General features: G+C 40.8%; 1 protein-coding gene across 2 annotated transcripts in view; it reads left to right on the forward strand.

The window, feature by feature from the left end:
* The window catches only part of dmd (dystrophin), a 541,017-nt gene that overhangs the window by 342,626 nt on the left and 178,491 nt on the right, over positions 1-19,900 (forward strand). For both annotated transcript variants that reach the window (XM_076297170.1, XM_076297171.1), the window contains 5 exons: positions 1,535-1,684; positions 1,804-1,884; positions 3,543-3,627; positions 3,908-4,077; positions 4,964-5,081. In XM_076297170.1, coding sequence (XP_076153285.1) covers positions 1,535-1,684; positions 1,804-1,884; positions 3,543-3,627; positions 3,908-4,077; positions 4,964-5,081 — 604 coding nt within the window. The remainder of the gene's footprint in view (positions 1-1,534; positions 1,685-1,803; positions 1,885-3,542; positions 3,628-3,907; positions 4,078-4,963; positions 5,082-19,900) is intronic.

The following is a 19,900-nucleotide window of genomic DNA, read 5'->3' on the forward strand; positions in this document are numbered from 1 at the left end:
CATCAGAATAAACAGCAGAATTTACTGAACACAAAGATGTAAAGAATCCCCCTATACAATCAGCTGTTCCAGAGTGATCTGGTTTTGAAATTGAAGCAAATGTCTACATGGTCTTCAACTGTGGGCTTTTGTAATACACGATTTCATAAAAGGCCAAATACAAAATAAGTGTTAAAAATATCCCCTAGAGATAACTGTAAATATTAAAACCAGAGTTGTTCAATGTAGTTTCACATGCTAAGCATGCATATATTATGTAGTTTCATATACAATGTACATATACAATGTAGTTTCACATGCTAAACATAAGTTTCTTAAAGCTGAGCTGTGCTTAAATTGTTCAGTGCATGATTTCATAACAGGCCAAATAGAAAATAAATGCTAAATGTTAAATATAGCCTTGATACCTGTAAATATTGGAAAAATTGGATAGTTGGATTATAGGATTTCCCAGAACTCACACCAACAAAGTCTTAAAGGAGCCACACCACTTTTATGACAAGACACTACGGCATATGAATGTGGTTCCGCTGACTTTTAGTTTTGTTGCTACTGTGCTTGGAGGACAGTTGGTAGGTTTATGGCGAAATTCGGCACATTTTATTTGTATCACAATAATGCCGATAACCGGATCATTTTGGTTGCTATAATCATGATATCACATTTTCATACCGTTTCTCTAGTGGCTGGTAAAAAAGATTTTTGACCACTTGCTAGAGAAACAGCAAGTGAACTCACATGGAAGTCAGAGGAAGTATGCTCATATTTCAGCAACACATTCACGTATAGAAACCAAACTTGGTATATGGACATGGTATGGGACACCATCCTAACATCACAGAACAAGATAAAATACTCTGTTCATCTATTCTATGACCCCTATAATACAGAAATATTGCTGTTTTGAATTAACTCCACCATCCACCCCCCCCCCCCCCCCCCCATATAATTAAAAAAATTGTGCCCCCATGTAAAACGCACATGCACCCTCTGTCTGCACTCTGCAGCCGGATCTGCAAGCAACATACGTCATGTCACCTTCACTCCGATGGGCAGTAGCTGCGTCACATCGTTCAATATTTGCATAACATATACTTCTTGAATTAACAAAGGTTGGGGTGCAGTAGGAACCCATTCCAGGAGACGATGATTTCAATGACATATCTGACATTCCATTGGTTGGTTTGAATCATTGAAGAGTTTTGAAAGTGCACAAAGGCCAGGAAAAGGACTCAAACAGAAGCATAGGACGTTCAGGAAAGTTATATATTATATTTATATTTATGATGGCCTTCCATGTATAATTGAGAGTTCATTAACTCTGACTCTTTTACATATTTATGGTACCTGCTCTTGTGCACTCCTTAGTCTTGACCTCTGGTACATGAATTAACCATGAGAAATCATACATTGTAATGCTGTGGTTGAAAATATTTTTGTGTGAAGTAATTACTCTTTTAGTAGAGGTGTACATTTTAAATTGTTGTTTTTTGTGCAGTTGCATTTTTGTTTACATGTACATTCATATTTGCAGATGGGTGTGGTGCTACCAGAGCGTGTTTCTGAGATTGAGAGGCTGCTGCAGGAGCTTGGTGTGTATCAGAAGCAACTGAATGAACTTTCCTTGTGGGCTTCTAAAACACGAACAAAGCTAGAGTGCAACCCTGATGCTGTAGACCCGAAGGTAAAGATAAAATATAGATAGAGATTAAACATAAACAAATAGAGTGACTGTACACCATCAAACAGCAAAAATGTTATGAATACTGTTTGGCCATCTTGGATCTGTGTTTGTGCTTGTAGACTGAAGAGGAGGTGAAAATGAAAAAGTCTGAAGTGGAAACATTGCTGGCCAAAAATCGCCCCACCTGGCAGCCTGAGCAGGTTAGACAACATACAATGTCTCTTAGCACAACGACACAAGTTGTTCTAATGTTGATGCAGTTGTGGGTCATAGTATAGACAATAACTGCTGCCTAGAGTGCCAGTGAATGGGGGATGGAGAAGTGAAAGCAAAATTAAAATGGAGATGAAGTCTGCAGTGCCCCCCAAATTGTTGTAGCTTACTTACAGCACATGAACATATTTGATACACTGTAGTAATACCATACAACCAGGAATCAGACAAGTGCAGAATATTTGAGTTGCAAAGTTAGTTCTGATTTTAAGGAATCCCTTTGTCTTAACAATTTGAATGCCACACTGTTTTCGGAAGCTTTCGGAGTGCAAGCTCTGAGAGAATGTATTCTGGTCAGGTGAGAGCAAAATTTTACTTTTTGGATGTCATACTACACACCATATTTGGAGGAGAAATGGCACTGTGCATCACCCTAAAAATACCATACCAACAGTGAGGTTTGGGGGTGGTGGCATCATGGTGTGGGGCTGTTTTTCATCTCATGGTACTGGCAGACTTCTTACAGTTGAAGGAATGATGAATGGAGTCATTTTGTTCCGGGAGAATCTTGCCATCCACCAGGATGAGACATGGCTAGACCTTTCATCAAGACAATGATCCAAAGCATTCAGCAAAGGAAACTCTCAATTGGTTTCATAGAAAGGAAATCAAGTCCCTGGCTTCAATCCAATTGAACAGTTTTGGAAGTTAACTAAAGATCAGAATTCACAAAAGGGGCCCCTGGAATCTTTAATATTAAAAGACTATCTGTTGAAAAATGGGCCAAAATCACACCGGAATACAGGCTCTTCCCCAAAGTATTTAAGAAATGTATGTAGGCGTGTTCAATACTTTTTTTCATGTGTCATTCCACTTCATTACACATAACTCTACTTATGGACTTTAATGTTTGGATTTTTTTATATGGGTGGATTATCTGAGTTTATACTAACGTCTGGTGCAAATGTCATGCAAATAGCCTCATTGGAAGTATACTTACTGAAAAAAATGTTGACATGTTCAATACTTATTTTCCCCACTGTACATGATGTCAACAAGCAGGAAGATAATGAGGAGCAGTAGTTCTACTCAAACTACGTGTGCACATAGTCTATGGAAGATTGGTCAAATCTAGCAAGTAGGAAAGTTTAAGTGGATGACGTGAAAGTGAAAGTAAGACACGAAAGTTAAGGTTGCTTTTGATATAGTACAAAGACACAAAACTGTTGCTCTAAATAGTGATTATGTTGTCTTTGAAAGGTTCTCTTATTGACACATTTAGCCACAATTTGGATTAACACCTGCTTTTACAAGGCGGAAATATTTAGGTGCAAAATAGACGTGCGCTTTCATGGACAGTTTTCGTACATACAGGGAAATACCTAATTAGGCGCATTTTACGCTTCTCCTCCCATCTTTTTACACGAAACTCCCACTTTCCCCTGACCCTCCTATGAATGCATATGCATGAGACGGAAAAGTGCAATTTGACATTCTCGCCATTTTTTCAAGTGTGGGGGTCCAGATACTATATACAACTCTGTAAATTATACAGTTAATTCATGTATTAATCTATTATCAATTGATGTATCTACTGATAATTTGTTTGTCTGTCTTTCCATCCATCCACTAACTCTCTTTTTAGCAACAATATGATGGCCTTGCTACTGACTGGAACTCCATTCAAATCCTACTGAATGACTGGAGAGACAAATGCAGTACTGTGGTTTGTAAGTATACCATATTTGTGTCTATATAGGATGTGCAAAAAAATCTGTTTTCTATTATTATTTTATTTTGATGTCCAGTTTGGAAAGTTGACTAAGAAAGCAACCAAAATTATTACCTCAGAAAAGAGTGTTTTACATTTACATTAGAAACTACAGTACCTAGTACAACTTGTACAACTAAATATGAGAGCTATTGATCTACAAGATTGAAAACCTGTTCATTGATTTCATTTAGAATTTGTTTCTTAATCTTAAACTAATTTTCTGTGCACGTCTTTAGGTCAGAATTTGACTGGCAGTGGCCAAGCAGACATGCCCTCTTTAGATCAATTCAAGCAAGCCTTGACAGAACTCTCTGATTGGTTGTCACATGTTGACCACATGGTGCAGAACCAGAGGGTCACTGTTGGTGACATAGATGAAATAAATCAAATGATTGTCAAGCTGAAGGTGAGTTTGATATATACATAAACTTAATAACATAACATAAACTTACATAAATGTGTAATATGTGCCGAGGGCTAAACCATTGATGATTAATGATACCAAAAAGAATGATCTTGATTATTTGATGATTGATGATTTGTCTGGAATCAATCTGCACTCCACTTTATCACATTGGCATGATAAGCATTGCCATAAACATGGAAGGTTTTTCCTTCTGATTAATACTGTATATTGAAAAAATAATATTAGTTAAGCACCTTAAGTAAGTAGAATGTTCAGGTATGTACACCGTTTCGTGAGAGAAATATAAACATCCCCGTCCTTCATCAGTTGCTCTATCCACATGCTAATTAGGCCTAAATTACAAGTGCCTGTTTAGTTTCTGTTTTGTATTAGATTTTTTGTTTTTGGACTTTAAAGACACTTAAATGATAATTTCACATTCTCTGGTTGTGCTGCTAGAGTCTAAATGGACAGTGATATGATTAAATCTGTGCAGTTCTCATGCATGTGTGGCCTAACCAACTACACACAATCCAATGCAAGATAAATCTATAATGAGAATTGTATTGTTGTCGATAATTATCAATCTGCTGAAATTGTAGACTATTTAAATCACATTTCATGATGTTCCTTTTTTTTTTCTTTGCATTCAAAAGTAGCAAAAAGTTGTCAATCAGAGAATGCAGAAGTATAATCACTTCCATCTCCTGAGTCACATATGCTCAACATTTTAATTGGTTTGTCTTTGACCCATGTTACACATTTTCACCAAATTCCATTAAAGCGGGCAAGTAGTTTTTGCTTAATTCTGCAAACAAACCAATTTACCAACCAACCAAACTTAATGCAGTTTAGCTAACAGGTTTTTAATTAATGGTTTCCAAAGGAAAGTCTACAGACCCTGGAGGAGAGATGTCATCAATTGGATGCTCAGATAACTACAGCTCAGAACCTTAAGAACAAAACCACCTCTCAGGAGACGCGCTCTGCCATTACAGACCACAGTAAGTCATTAGACATCTGTTTTGCAGTTCATGTTGAATATGATATTCAGTTCCGATTTCCTGTCTGAAAAATGACTCCACTCGCTGGGCCTAATCAATCTTCATTTGAAATGTTGGCTGTCAATCTTCACTTCACATCCACTGTTGTTGCGGTTTTGTACAGACCACCTAAACCATCAAATACAGTGTTTCCCCTATGTATTCAGCAGCGGTGCAGCGCCACTCCTAGAATTTGTGCGCCGTTGCAAAAAAGTCACATGATCAGTAGCCTAACTAAAAAAATAAATAAAAAAACACGTAAGTAAACAGCTGCTGTTCTTTCTTCTCCAGGTTTGTCAACAAATAATAGGCTAACATGGAAGGCACAGTCAAGGATTTGTTTGTGTTTGTGTTTATGTTTGTTTATTAGCAGACGCAATTTTGTGCAAAAAAACGTATCCTACATTATATTTTAAACAAGGAACCAAATGAAACACGCCAGCGAGGTAGTTCGCCCCTACCTTCAGTATTCCCAGATAAATTCCACGCAGGGTTTTGTTTTTGTTTGTTCTATGTATACAGTCAATGCTTTCAAACCCTGTGTTGATAACATACCTAGGCTGTGAAATTAAGGCCTAGCCTACTGTTGGGTTAAATGGAATTTGAGTGAAAGGATACGCAACCATTTACATGGATAGTTCCTTGTCATTCCTGTAAAGCTCACCAAAATCATAGAAATTATCATTGCAAGACACTTCTCTTATAATCCAAGATAGAGTTTCTTTGAGTTGTTAGGCTTTTGAGCATTTATTTTAACATATGACATGGAAAATATAATGAATTTCATCCACATATCGTTATGCACAATGCACAACAAAGCTACTACTGTAAGTTAGCTTAAAACCGTGAGACTCAAGCAAGCCTAACGGGCCACCACGACCTTAAAGTGACAAGCACTTAATTCGACTTCCACAGTACCAATACAGTGTAATGACAGGAAAGACAAGTCTATATAGTTTATACATACTATATAGCAAGGGCATAGGTTTGGTCTCAGCTTTGGTGGGATTGGTGCTTGAAAAGGTAAAATTAGTCTCAGAGTTCACTACTAAGTGTTATTGCCTTGGCTAATGTCATGACATTTGTGGTGTGTAGGCCTAATTGAGAAGAACTTGAAAGTAATTAGCTTTCAGTCTCACAGTTTTAGGCTAGTGGAAAATAGTTATGCATAGTGCAAGGATATGTGGATGCAATTCATTATGTTTTGGTGGCTTCGGACTTGCCAGAGGGTTGCCGGTTTGAACCCCATCCAGTAGGAACGGCTGAAGTGCCCTTGAGCAAGGCACCTAACCCCTCACTGCTCCCCGAGCACCGCTGTAGCAGGCAGCTCACTGCGTCGGGATTAGTGTGTCGGATTCACGGATTGGGATAAATGCAGAAAGCAAATTGCCCTCACAGGATCAAAAGAGTATATACTTATACTCAGGGTGCGATTTGTGTAAAAACCAGAGGGGGGGATGATTTTGTAACCCCCCCCCCCCCCCCCCCCCAAAAAAAAAGGTGATATTGAACATTGAAAATGACTCCTCTACTTTTGCTGCCTCCATCCTTTCTGTATTTGTTGTGTAAAAAAACGTTATATGACATATAACATATATGATGGCACTGAAGTCTTAAGTTAGTGAATTGGCTAACAGTGTTAGTTGGTATCCAAATAGCCTACACATTGCGCTACACGCTGCGTAGGCTACGTGCATTCTCTCTCCTGCTGATTTGCGTTCAGTACAGGGGCGGAGCTACGTGGTGGCCAGGGGGGGCCACGGCCACCACTGGTCAAAGCTTGGCCACCCTGCTGGCCCCCCCAGCTCCGTTCAGTGAAAAGTAAAAAAAAAAAAAATTGCTGCCGTTTTCGACAACACTTTGCAAAGCAGGGACTGAACCAATTACTGCACAGCTATCTACGACCATTGGCCCAGTCAGGAAGTGTAGCCTACGGTTCTGATCACATCGTGAGTAGGCCTAGTGCAGTAGCAGCAGCAGCGGGACAATTCAAGTCATCTGTTAAAAACACTTGACAGTAGACTAGGCTAGCCTACTACTTAACCTCAGTAACAGGTGAGTTGATGAGTTGGAACATTAATGCTAATAAGATGTTAGAATGTGTCACGAATCATAGCCAAGTGCCTTGTTAGGTAGCCTAGGCTCTGACATTGATGTGTGGGGCTGATCAAAAATAATCGGATGCCCGCGGGAACGCTGTTACAAGAATATTTCGATAAAATTCGGGTGAAATGCAAGCATATTAGGCACATATCTCCAGATGGCTCCAGGTAGGCTAATAGGGCCTAGCCTAGGCTACTTTATAAATACATAAATTGCTGACTGCATGTGGTTCTTGCCATAGCTGGTTTGGCAGAGGCAGGCTGCTTTGCCTGAATTCTTTGTTACATTGCTCCGGAACTGTTCATCGCAGCGAGATGAAACCTTAATTGCGTGACAGAACAGAAGTGGGGCTTTCCAACGAGACTAAACACTTGTCTGTGCGATCAAGTATGAAAATAAAAATAAATATCATGTAATTAAATAAAATTTATTCATATTTACAGTTCATCTGCGCACCCATTACTCTCGTTTGAAATACTCGCGAACCCGTGATTGCATAGATATGGCAAGCATATCAGAAGAAAGAGGAGACACAGAGCTATCATTTGATACCAAGTGCATCCGTCTGGGTTATAAAACAGACGAAATGACATCAAAATAATAACTTCATATAGCTCGACTTACCCCACGTTTTTGTGGTGGCAAAGCATGTTCATAATCCAACGCTATCATGTGTTTCTCTATGGCAAAGCATGTTCATAATCCGGTTTTGAGATCCTACCAAATTCCTGCATGGCATCCAATTCGAGACTCACATTGCATCCCAATTTATTCGACAAAGAAACACCTTTTTGCCTTCACTTTGTTCATGACAATGCAGTAAAAAGTTGTTTTAGAATCATCATGAGTGTACTCACAGAGCATGCAAACTCGGGTTCAGTCAGGTCAGATCAGTTCGTGTCACAGATATGAAGCGCAGAAAGGGCCTTTTTCATTACTCTGTCAATGGCACTTACAATGACCAGGATAACTGCTTATAACTAAAGGTAGTGAGAATGGCCAAAAATAGAGTAGCCATAGGGCTAAATAAAAAAAATTATTTCCATAAGGCACACACCACATATTTTTCACATTTGCTCAGCCCCAGAAAATCCCTCCACCATGGCAATGATATTGCCAGATTCAGAACAGTCTGCCCTATGCACACATGTGCCAGCTTGCAGTGGTGAGATACATGTCAAAATATAAGAATTTTTATAATACACTATTTGTATTTTTATTATTTAAAAATCTAAATGAAATCAATGCAAGTATTAATACATTAAATAGTGGCAGATCTGGGTAGCCTAGACTCTGTTAAAAAACAATATATAGCATTTGTGTATGGCACTTACATTGACCAGGATAAATGTGGTGAAAGGTAGTGAAAAAGCCCTTAAAACAGTCTAGGGTTCTAAGGGTTAATTTCTTAATTCAGAGCCATGTTACTTACAGCCAAGTACTTGGAGTGGATATCAGAAAGAAATATAGTTTGGCCATCAGTATGAGATCAAATATATACATACAATATTTGTAGTATTTATCATTGTTCTTTGAGTTAACATCATTTGAATAAAACTGATTAAGTAAGGTGCATTATCATGGCACTTACAATCATTATCAAATTAAGTTATCACGCAGCCACTCTGTCAGCAGCATGAGTGCTGACGGTGACGGTGCGTTTCTGATGTCAGATTATTATGTAGGCTAGCCTACTAGACTGTTCTCACGTTGCAGCGCTTTACTTATATGAAGTAGCATTAATCAATATGAGGGGCAGAGGGGGATAAATGTTGTTCCCACCGGGGATAGAAATAATTTAGCAGAGGTAGGGATAGGAAAACCAGAGGGGGGGAAATCCCCACCATCCCCCCCTACAAATCGCACCCTGCTTATACTTATTGTAGTATACTTAAGCCTAGTAACAGGGACACTGGCGAGTCTAACGCCGCTCCGTCTGGCTTGTTTTTATTCAGTATTTTTAATATTTATCACGAATGCATTGAACATTGTGTTACATTTTATCTATAGTAGTTTAGCTAAGTTTAATAGTTATATATAGGTACTTTTCCCTATAAGTAAGTGCGACAGTTTTATTTTTTACATGTTTAATGCGTTTCGCCTGGAGTTATCCCACTGACTGACCTGCGCTTTTGACTTCGGTGGACTCCAGCGAAAGTTTGGCCGAAATAGACCACTGCCAGCTGCAACATTTACTGGATTACAGATGAGGCAATACTTACGGAGTGAACTTTACTGCCTTTGGGGAAACTTTGAGCCTCCTGCAGAACTCCTATACCAATGTGACATCCTCCGGCGTCCGAAGTATATCCACCAAGGATCCCGCTGTGACAAAATATACATCAAAAAGGACAACAAGGCGATTCCCTCTCTCTGGTCTGTTAACCGCTGCAAAGTGAAGCATGATCGACGAGTTGATCACCGTGTACTTGCCTCTCTGCCCAGGTCAAGTGTACACACCCACTTCAACCGAGTAAAAGTTGGACTTTACAACATCAGATCTATCTCCAACAAAGCTCCTTTGATCAGCGACTTCATTACAGATCATACAATTGACTTTTTGTGTCTCACTGAGACTTGCCAGCAAAGCAATGACTTCTTCCATCTGAATCAGGCTGTTCCGTCTGGATATGTTTACATCTGCAAGCCACGCTCTTCCGGGAGAGGGGGCGGTCTTGCCCTGCTCTATCGTGAGAACGTCAACTTGACACCGCTCACTTTGCCTGATCAATCCTCTTTTGAACTGCTGGCTGTCAAACTCCAATGATCTACACCTAGCATTGTTGCGGTATTGTACAGACCTCCTAAACCATCAAGTGTGTTTTTTTCTGAACTTTCAACTGCCCTCACTGAACTTAATGCAATGTCTCCTAACATTATTTTGGTGGGTGATTTTAATTTACACCTGGATAATTCTACTAAAACATGCACAAAAGACTTTATAGACATGCTTGATTGCTTTGACATCACTCAATACATTGACTTTCCAACTCGCAACAAAGGCCATATTTTAGATCTGGTCTGTTGTTCTGGTATAACACCTACCAATTTCAGTACTGCTAAATTACCCATATCAGACCACAAAGTTGTACTATTTGACACCTATCTGTCCATCAGGAAATCCAAAGTTAAGCGTGTCATGTCATATCGCAACATAAAAAAGGTAGTGCCAGAGGAACTTACTTCACTAGTTACCTCCTATCCTTGCCCTTCTCCCAATGCTTCAGTAGTGGATCTGGTTGGCAATTACAACAACTGCATGTCTGCAGCACTCAACAGTCTTGCCCCCTTAACCCATTTACTCCTAATATGCCTGCTAAAAACGCCTATAGAATCTTATAGCATTCTAGACTAAATAACCTTATTTCCTGAGGGTTTTCTGAAAAAAATACTAAGAATTGTCAACGTCTACCAAAACCTTAATATCTAAGCCTCTGTACACCTAGAAACATGAAATAAAAGGCATGCTGCGCTACGCAGCATCCAGCGGGAGATTCAATGCTGCGCTATGCAGCAATAGGCGGGAGATAGAATGTTGCGTCGTGCAGCATCCAGCGTGAATGGGTTAAAGACACAGACCGTTTCGTTTGTGCACTCCGCACCTTGGTTCACTCCTGAACTACACCAAATGAAGTCAATGGGTCGGCGCCTGGAGCGACTATCAAAAAAGACTGGTCTTGCTGTCCACCAAGGGATGTACTCGGAGCACATTCTTCAGTACAAAAAAACACTCTCTGTTGCAAAGAGCTCATACTATGCAAGGATCATCAATGAGGGAGAAGGAAACACCAGGGCTCTCTTTTCCACTGTAAATGGCCTCCTCAAGCCACCTGATAGTACCATCTATCAGAATGCATCTGTTGAATGCTGCTCAGCCTTCTTTTTTCAAACAAAAATTGAGGCAATCCATCAGCAATTGGAGTGTTCAATTACTAAGCTGAAACAACCATGCTCCTTGATTGAGTTGGGCTCACCTACAATAAATGCACTCAGTGAATTCAGTCTCCCTGCTGAAAGTTACATCTCTGGTCTCATCACCAAGTGCAACTCCTCCACCTGTTAGTTGGACTCTGTTCCGACTAGCCTGGTCAAGATGTGCCTACCACCCATCATCTCAATGATAACATCAATAATTAACACCTCGCTCATCACTGGTCAAATCCCTCCTTCATTGAAGACTGCTATTGTCAAACCAACCCTGAAAAAACCTGGGCTGAACCATGATGACCTCAACAACTACCGACCCATCTCCAATTTACCATTCATTTCAAAAATTATGGAGAGAGTGGTGGCATCTCAACTGCAGGATAATTTGAAAGACAGTGATCTGTTTGAGCCATTTCAGTCTGGATTTTGACCAAAGCACAGCACAGAGACTGCCTTGGTGAAGGTGATGCTGGACTCATTTCCATCCTAATCCTCCTTGACCTGAGTGCAGCTTTGACACCATATCCCATCAGCTGCTTCTGGAGCGTCTTACCAACATTGGAGTGCAGGGCAGTGTTCATCAATGGTTCACCTCCTATCTCTCTGGCAAGACACACCTTGTCCAGATTTTGGACCACAAGTCGGAGAGTGCTGCTGACACAAAGGGAGTGCCACAGGGGTCTGTTCTGGGGCCCCTGCTCTTCATCATCTACCTCCTCCCACAGGGAAATATCCTGAGGCAACATGGTGTTCAGTTTCACTGTTATGCTGATGACACCCAGCTTTATATGTCCACCAAACCGACTGCCTCCCTTCCTCCTGCTGAGATGACTGCCTGTCTGCATGATATAAATCTATGGATGACTAACAACTACCTGAAACTGAACAGTAACAAGACTGAATTACTTGTTGTTGGCTCAAAAACAACGCTGGCAAAGATGGAAAACAGACTCTCCCTATCTATAGATGGCTCCAACATTGCCTGCTCCACCAAGGTGAAGAGTCTTGGTGTTATACTAGACAGCACAATTTCATTCACTGCCCATATTAACAGTGTGTCTCGCAGCGCCTTTTTCCATCTGCGCAACATCGCAAGACTGCGCCCCTCTCTCAATCAGCAGAGTGCAGAAGTACCTGTAAACGCCTATGTTACATCCCGCATTGATTACTGCAATTCCATTTTCTCTGGCATTCCACAGAAATCACTCCACCACCTCCAAATAATCCAGAACTCTGCAGCCAGGATAGTAACAGGCACAAAGTCCACAAGCCACATAACACCTGTACTGTTGCAGCTACACTGGTTACCAGTTATCCAGAGAGTCCAGTTTAAGATCTTACTGTTGACATATAAGGCCCTGCATAACCCTTGCTCCCAATTATATCACCGACCTCTTGGAGAGCTATATATATATAATTTTTCTCCTTTTTTGATATATATATTTTTTCCTTCTATTTGTTTTATCTGTGAAGCGACCTTGGGTGTCCTGAAAGGCGTTTTTAAATCAAATGTATTATTATTATTATTATTATTATTATATTATACTACTGTTTTCTATGGCATATTGTCATTAGATGAAATAACAAACAATTCAAAGAAAATCTTTCTGGGATCATGGAAGAGATAAGTGTTTCGCCATGTTCATTTCTATGACTATAGAAATGCACCATAGTTTATCTTTTATTTCTTTGCATTGTGCAGGCTACAGGCTCACAAATACATTACATACACCGAATATAGAAACAGGAAACTGTCTCAGATCCATTGTTTATTGTTTTTTTATGACGGCAAGATTCTAGCTTAAGGTAAGTCAGTGACATGGTAACTATCATGATAGCGCGACTTCTATTATGTTGTGCTATATGCGACTATCCATGCTGCACACCCCTAATCAACATGACTCCTAACCTTGGTTGAAAGATTACAGAAGCTAGTTTAGCTGAAACAATATACTGGGTAACATCACCAGTTAATACAATTTTTCACAGTAGAAACCACATTTGAAAGCCTGGTCATGTTGAGCTAGTTGTAGTTGCCAGTTTACAATGGCAAAGCTTTGTATGTCCATGTTCTTCTTTGGTGGTATAGCTGATCTACAATGCACAAAAAGGGGCAAAAATGTACATGCTGAAGGGCAAATGGAATATTAAAATATATGTATAAGTATATATAACAGAAGCCTACTAGGAAGCAAAGTTCTTAGAATCTTTGCTAGGAAGTGTCTGGCAGTTTGAGGACAAGAAACGATGCATCAAAGGGTCAAAATAGTAGCAGCCAAAGAGGATTGTTGATAACAGATGTCAGATGATAACAGATGATAAGTGATGATGTAAAATAAAAAATCTTTGGCAGCACGCAATTAATGTGTTAGCCTACTACTCTTTAAGTATAAGCATATATACTCTTTTGATCCCGTGAGGGAAATTTGCATTTATCTCAATCCGTGAATTAGTGAAACACACTCAGCACACAGTGAACACACAGTGAGGTGAAGCACACACTAATCCCGGCGCAGTGAGCTGCCTGCAACAACAGCGGCGCTCGGGGAGCAGTGAGGGGTTACAGTGGGCAGTGCTTCGACTTGGCCAGCTTCACTCGCGGTCCGCGCGTGGGATCACGCGGTATCACGCGACTTTAATTTGTATTTTTCCAGTGAGACGCTGCAACAACCCAAACAACCGGTAGATGGCTCAAGTGAGCAGGGTGTCTCGTAAAAAGAAATGGAGCCTGGAAAACCCTACACAGACTTCACTACAGACTTTAGCAGACTGGTTTAGAAATAATTTAATAGCCAGAAATATGCCTGCCCTGTCCTAATAAAGAAATATTTGGTTAACTGCGAGTGAATCCCGTTTGCAGCCGTAGAAGAAACGCAGGACAAATTAAACATTCTGGTTTTCTCCGAGTGCAACGATGATAGACAGACATCATTTGGACAAAATATAGAGCATATTAACCTCCGTTGCTCAGCCAAATGCCTTCCTGTTACGTCCTGTTATCACAGAGTTACAGGTGATAAACGATTTTTGATGGTTTACTTCATTAGCGGTTTATTTTTTTGATTATTAAAGAGTGTTTTTCATTTAAAGGTTTGACTTTGTGCTTATTCAGTAGAGCATTTAGTGCTCTTCCCAATCCCAGACCTTCACATTGCATGTTTGTTTGTAATGGATGCAACCGCGAGATAGGCTACGCGTTTGACCAGTTGTTAACAGACATGAACCAAGACATATAGCCCAGCAGCAATCTAGGGACTGTTCATTATTTATTGAAGGGGCCACCGGAGGTATTTTGAGTGCTTCAGTCAAAAGTTGCATGACCCTCCCTTGCCTGCTAGAAATTGTTCAGAATTGGACAGAATTGTTAAAAAAGACATGACCCTCCCCTGCCAATTGTTGCCGTCTTCCGCCCGCGCTGCTATGCGCCATTACGCACTAGGTTACTTGGAACATAATACATTTGACAAAGGACAGATGTATGTTATAGTGACAAAATATTAACTTTCAGTGTTTTACGATGTCTTTGTCATGGGGAAGTTTTTTTCCCCATGCATTTATTCTAGGCTACTGTCAGTGACTGCCGTGAGAGAAGCGGGTTCTGTGTTTCGTTCATGTCAGTGACTGACGCGAGAGAAGCGGGGTCTGTGTTGTTGCATTGCGTTAATTTATTTTCAATTGGGCATGCCGTGCCGTGTCGTCCACAGCTCAGTTCTGACAAAGCCGAAATTACTCCTTTTGAAACAATGAGTGCGCGTCTTTGTATGGATATATTGCTTGACAGGGGGGGATCCCAAGCCATAGGGCTACTTTGAGAACATTTCCTAATTCACCCGACACTAATATTCAAAATGTTGAAAACTATTTCGGCATAGCCTATAAGCAGTTTAATTAAATGTAATGTTAGTTGTAAACAAACGGGCTACTTGGTGAGGCTTGGCCTCACAGATGCGCTCGTGCCTTAGATGGCAAAGTAGCAGTGGCAACAGTAATCCTCCTGCCCCCGATACCACAGCTGTGGATAGTGTGAAATGTTCAAGTAATAACACAATCCAATGTGTCTCAATTGTCCCCCGCTGACCACCTCACACATTTCTCTAGATTTTGCAACGACTTTACATGACACATTGCCATAAAATGCCAGTTTTTAGGACACAGAATAATGTTTGTAATGATACCAGTTAGGCCTCCGTTCAACAGTAACATAAGTGTAATGAGTTATTCATTGTCGAAGGTGCATGGTGAATTGAAATTCTTACTTTGGAAAACAAACATTTGCCAATATCATTGGATAGGGATAGGCCTACTTGTTTATTTTTTACGTAGCCTACAATGGCCAGTTCAGACAAAGCCGAAATTACTCATTTTTAAAAATTTGTATGGTTATATTGCTTGACTTAAATCCCAGAGAGTAGGCTAGGCTACCGCACCCCACAGTGATAGGCCTAGCGGTGTCACGTCTGCCTGTCACAGACGTGGGGAGCTGAAGCTTGGGATACAGTTACTACAGTAACAGTATTTTATTTTACTTCTTATGGAATATTTTTTCACTTTTATAAAGGCTTTGTTTGAATGCTGTTGGAACAAATAGTAGTTGATTATAAAGGCAACTTTCTGTTGCAATATTCTGTGTGTTCTGGACTGCAGGTAACTTGTTAAGCCAGTGGTTCTCAAACTTTTTCTTTCATTCCCCACTTTGATCAAGGAGGCATTGACTGATGATAGTGGAGATAACGTGTTTGCAAGGCCTTTGCAAGTCAGCATCTCCGACGGTAGTCTACCCTATTAAAAATATAAGTTTTCGATGACCCAAACAGAGAGCCATACTTTATTGTTTTAACAATCTCTATGCTACTCACCAAAATGTAGGCATGGGAACATGATGAAGTATCCAACTGTCGTGTGTTAAATTATTGTGATTACGAGCCAGTGGTTTTCAAACATTATGCGTGACTTGGACATCTATGCAACAGACTCATATCGTCCTCGCATTCGCAAAATGAGGACATACAGACTGCTCAGATAACAGGTGTACCTCCAGTTATGCACGGTTTTAGTCAAGTCATTTAAATGTGCTGGTGAAATATTGTTATTTATCCCTATTCACCCACGCCGTCAATTCTGTGGCGCAGTGCATTAAGGCCGGCTGATGACAGCCGCCGTTACGCAGCAGTTATCAGTCCCCTGTCCAAGAGTTCGAATCTGGGTTAAGCCCATATTAATAGACCATAATAGACCGCAACCAATGTCAATTCTTCAACACGGTCACCGTTAGACTAGAGGGGAGAAAGAATGGGAAAAGATCTGGGCACAGTTCTTCCAGAGCTTCGTGCCAAGTAATAAGCGTTGAGTCGAGATGTTTGTGTGAATGAAACGAAGCGTATAGGCCATAGTGTGACATGCGTAAACCAATGGTGTAGAGATGACGCCACAGGGTTTTATTTAAGAGAGCCTACGTTTGTATGTAGGCAATTTATATTCACAATACTTAGGCCTACTAAAATAAATAGTATTTTATTTGTATTGGTTGTTTAGAGTAAAAAAAAAACCGGTCGGTCTTAACGCAAGTTTACAACCGGCAAGTCGGTCGGACTAAAAGGGGAAAAAAATACATATTTGGGTCGGTTCTAAATTGACATGGTCGGTCGGGTTACGGCAAACGAAAATATTTTTAAGGATGGCCTGGCAGTGTTTTTTTGCGCGTCTGCAGAAGTCAGCCAAATATGAATGTAATTCTGTGCCATAAAGCAGATGTATTTGTTTATTGTACAGAAAAATAAAAATGACATGTCAAGCAGTCAATCGACTACATTGCAGTCAAGAAGTAGGGCAAATTAATTTACGAAACCAAAACGTGGGTCATAGTTGTCTAAGCCTCTATTGCGTAGTGTGTTAAAAACGTTGCCAGATAGTATTAAATCGGCAACAACATTGTTTTCTGCAGAAGCCTACCCAAGGCTACAGATTAATTCAGAACAGTTATTTCTCTACTGGCTCATTATCACACCACTGTTTTGATTTCAATTTCAATTCAATTTATTGTGCTTATAGAGCGCCAAAACATAACACATGTATCATGGCGCTTTACAGAATGTAGGCAATCAGAGAAAGAAGGAAAGAAAGGAAGAAAAGAAAAGCAAGAGAGAGGCCCATGGGTAACAGGGGCGAGGAAAAACTCCCTAGAATTGGAGATATATATAGGAAGAAACCTCGAGCAGATCCACGACTCAAGGGCCTGACCCATCTGCCTAGGGTCAGTACATGACAGTAAGGTCTGTATACATGACAAATGCATATGATAGTCGGGTGTAGAGAATAAGACATGGTGTTAAGCACTTGAGCTGAAAGTTACAAGAGGTGGGATGATTACGTATCCGTTATGATAATTCGTTATTCCTGATTTAGTGACAGAAAGTTCAATAGTCCAGCGTTGGGATTGTCCAGGGGAAGGGAGTTTTCGATGGGGCATGTGGTGGGTTGGCGGATGGGCCAGTAATCCGGGCAGAGTTGTCATAGGCTGGTGGTGGGTCGCTAGGCTGTACGGGCCAGGAGTCCAGATAGGGGGCAGTAATAGGGCAGTCGAGGATGGGACTTCAGGTGAGATGGGTGAGAGGAGGGCCAACACACGGATGGTTGATGACTGGTGATGATATACCTCACAAGTGAGGTACAGTAAGGGGGAAGAAAGAGAGATGTAGAGTGGGTTAGTATTACTGAAAATCAAAATGGTTAATGTCAATAAGTAATCAGTAGTACTATATATTGTTACAGTATACCATGGTGGGAATAGGCAAGAGAGGGAGAGTTGAGAGAGAGAGAGAGAGAGAGAAGGGGGGAGAGGAGAGGGGGGGGGGTTGTACGGCGTGACACATGAAAAGTCCATGACAGCACTATGCTATAGCAGCATAACTAAGGCATGGTGAGGGGTAGTCGACACCAGCGCAGGTATGGTCAGTGACCACCATCGCACGCGCGACTGGGGTGCCAGTCACACGAGGACTCAGCAGGGTGGTCCATTCCAAAAACCCTGAGGTGGGTGAATTTCCACGCACCATACCTAACTATGGGAGGCAGTAAAGAGGTATGTTTTAAGTCTAGACTTAAAAATAGGGAGGGTGTCTGCTAGTCGAATTGAGGTAGGAAGATTATTCCAGAGGAGGGGTGCGCGATAGCTGAAAGCTCTGCCTCCTACTGTAGTTTTTGAGATTCTTGGAATTACAAGAAGGCCAGTATTCTGTGATCGTAGCGGTCTGGGTGGGTTATATGGGACTAGGAGATCTTTAATATATTCTGGTGCCTGGCCATTAATGGCTTTGTATGTTAGAAGTAATATTTTGAAGTCAATGCGACTTCTAACAGGCAGCCAGTGTAGAGATGCCAGGATAGGGGAAATATGTTCATATTTTTTAGTTCTAGTGAGTGTGCGAGCAGCTGCATTTTGTATAAGCTGTAAGCTCTTTAGACAGGTGTTATTGCAGCCAGCGTATAGAGCATTGCAATAATCAATCCTTGAGGTGACAAAAGCATGGATTAATTTCTCAGAGTCTGGTAGGGATAAAGACTTCCTTATCTTTGAAATGTTCCTTAAATGATAGAATGAAACTTTGGTAATCTGTTTTATGTGATTACTTAGTGATAGGTCTTGGTCAATTGTAACTCCTAGATTTTTAACACATGTGGATGAGGATAGTCGGAGATCAGTAAATGTAGCCTGTGATGAGGATAGGATATCCCTCATCTTTTTAGGACCTAAAACCATGACTTCTGTTTTATCGGAGTTCAAAAGCAGGAAATTGTTTGTCATCCATGTCTTTATGTCTCGTATACATGTGTCAAGTTTGGCTAACGGAGTCAATTCGTCAGGTTTTATGGAAAGGTATAGTTGTGTATCGTCTGCATAAGAATGAAATTTAATGCCATGTTTCCTAATTTCTGAGCCTAGAGGAAGCATATAGAGAGAAAATAACAGGGGCCCTAGTACTGAGCCTTGAGGCACCCCATATTTTACCATAGTCTGGGTAGATGGTTCATTGTGAACCTGTACAAATTGTCTGCGGTTGGAAAGGTATGATCTAAACCAAGCGAGTGCTGAGTCTTTAATGCCTATCGAATGTTCAAGCCTGTGGAGTAGTATGTTGTGGTCTATGGTGTCAAAGGCAGCACTGAGGTCCAGGAGTGACAATAATGTAGACAGCAAATTTCGATTTCGATTTTCTTTACCACCGTGTAGTCAAGCCAAGTAGCCTAAATCAAGGTAATGTTTAATTATGTATGATTAGGGCCCGAGCACCGAAGGGCGGCCCTATTGTTTTTGTAAGGATTATTATTAGGGCCCGAGCACCGAAGGGCGCAAGGCCCTATTGTTTTTGTAAGGATTATTATTATTAGGGCCCGAGCACCGAAAGGGCGCAAGGCCCTATTGTTTTTGTAAGGATTATTAGGGCCCGAGCACCGAAGGGCGCAAGGCCCTATTGTTTTTGTAAGGATTATTATTATTAGGGCCCGAGCACCGAAGGGCGCAAGGCCCTATTGTTTTTGTAAGGATTATTATTATTATTATATTAACTTTGTCTCAGAGCGTTTTCCTTTTTTGAGGTGGTTAACATGGTCGAAAACTCTTGAAATTTGGCACACATATCAGGTGTCACGCAAAGCAGTTAGGTACAAAAGCTTGGCCCTGGGCGTGGCCCAGGGACTCAGTAGCGCCCCCTTAGGTGATTGAGGCAGTGGTTGGCACATACTTTCAGCTAGAC

Source organism: Alosa pseudoharengus, unplaced genomic scaffold (assembly GCF_046254945.1).
Source record: "Alosa pseudoharengus isolate Yale_2024_CS ecotype anadromous, Long Island Sound unplaced genomic scaffold, YU_APseudo_1.1 YU_APseudo_1.1_scf_20, whole genome shotgun sequence".
Lineage (NCBI taxonomy): Eukaryota > Metazoa > Chordata > Actinopteri > Clupeiformes > Clupeidae > Alosa > Alosa pseudoharengus.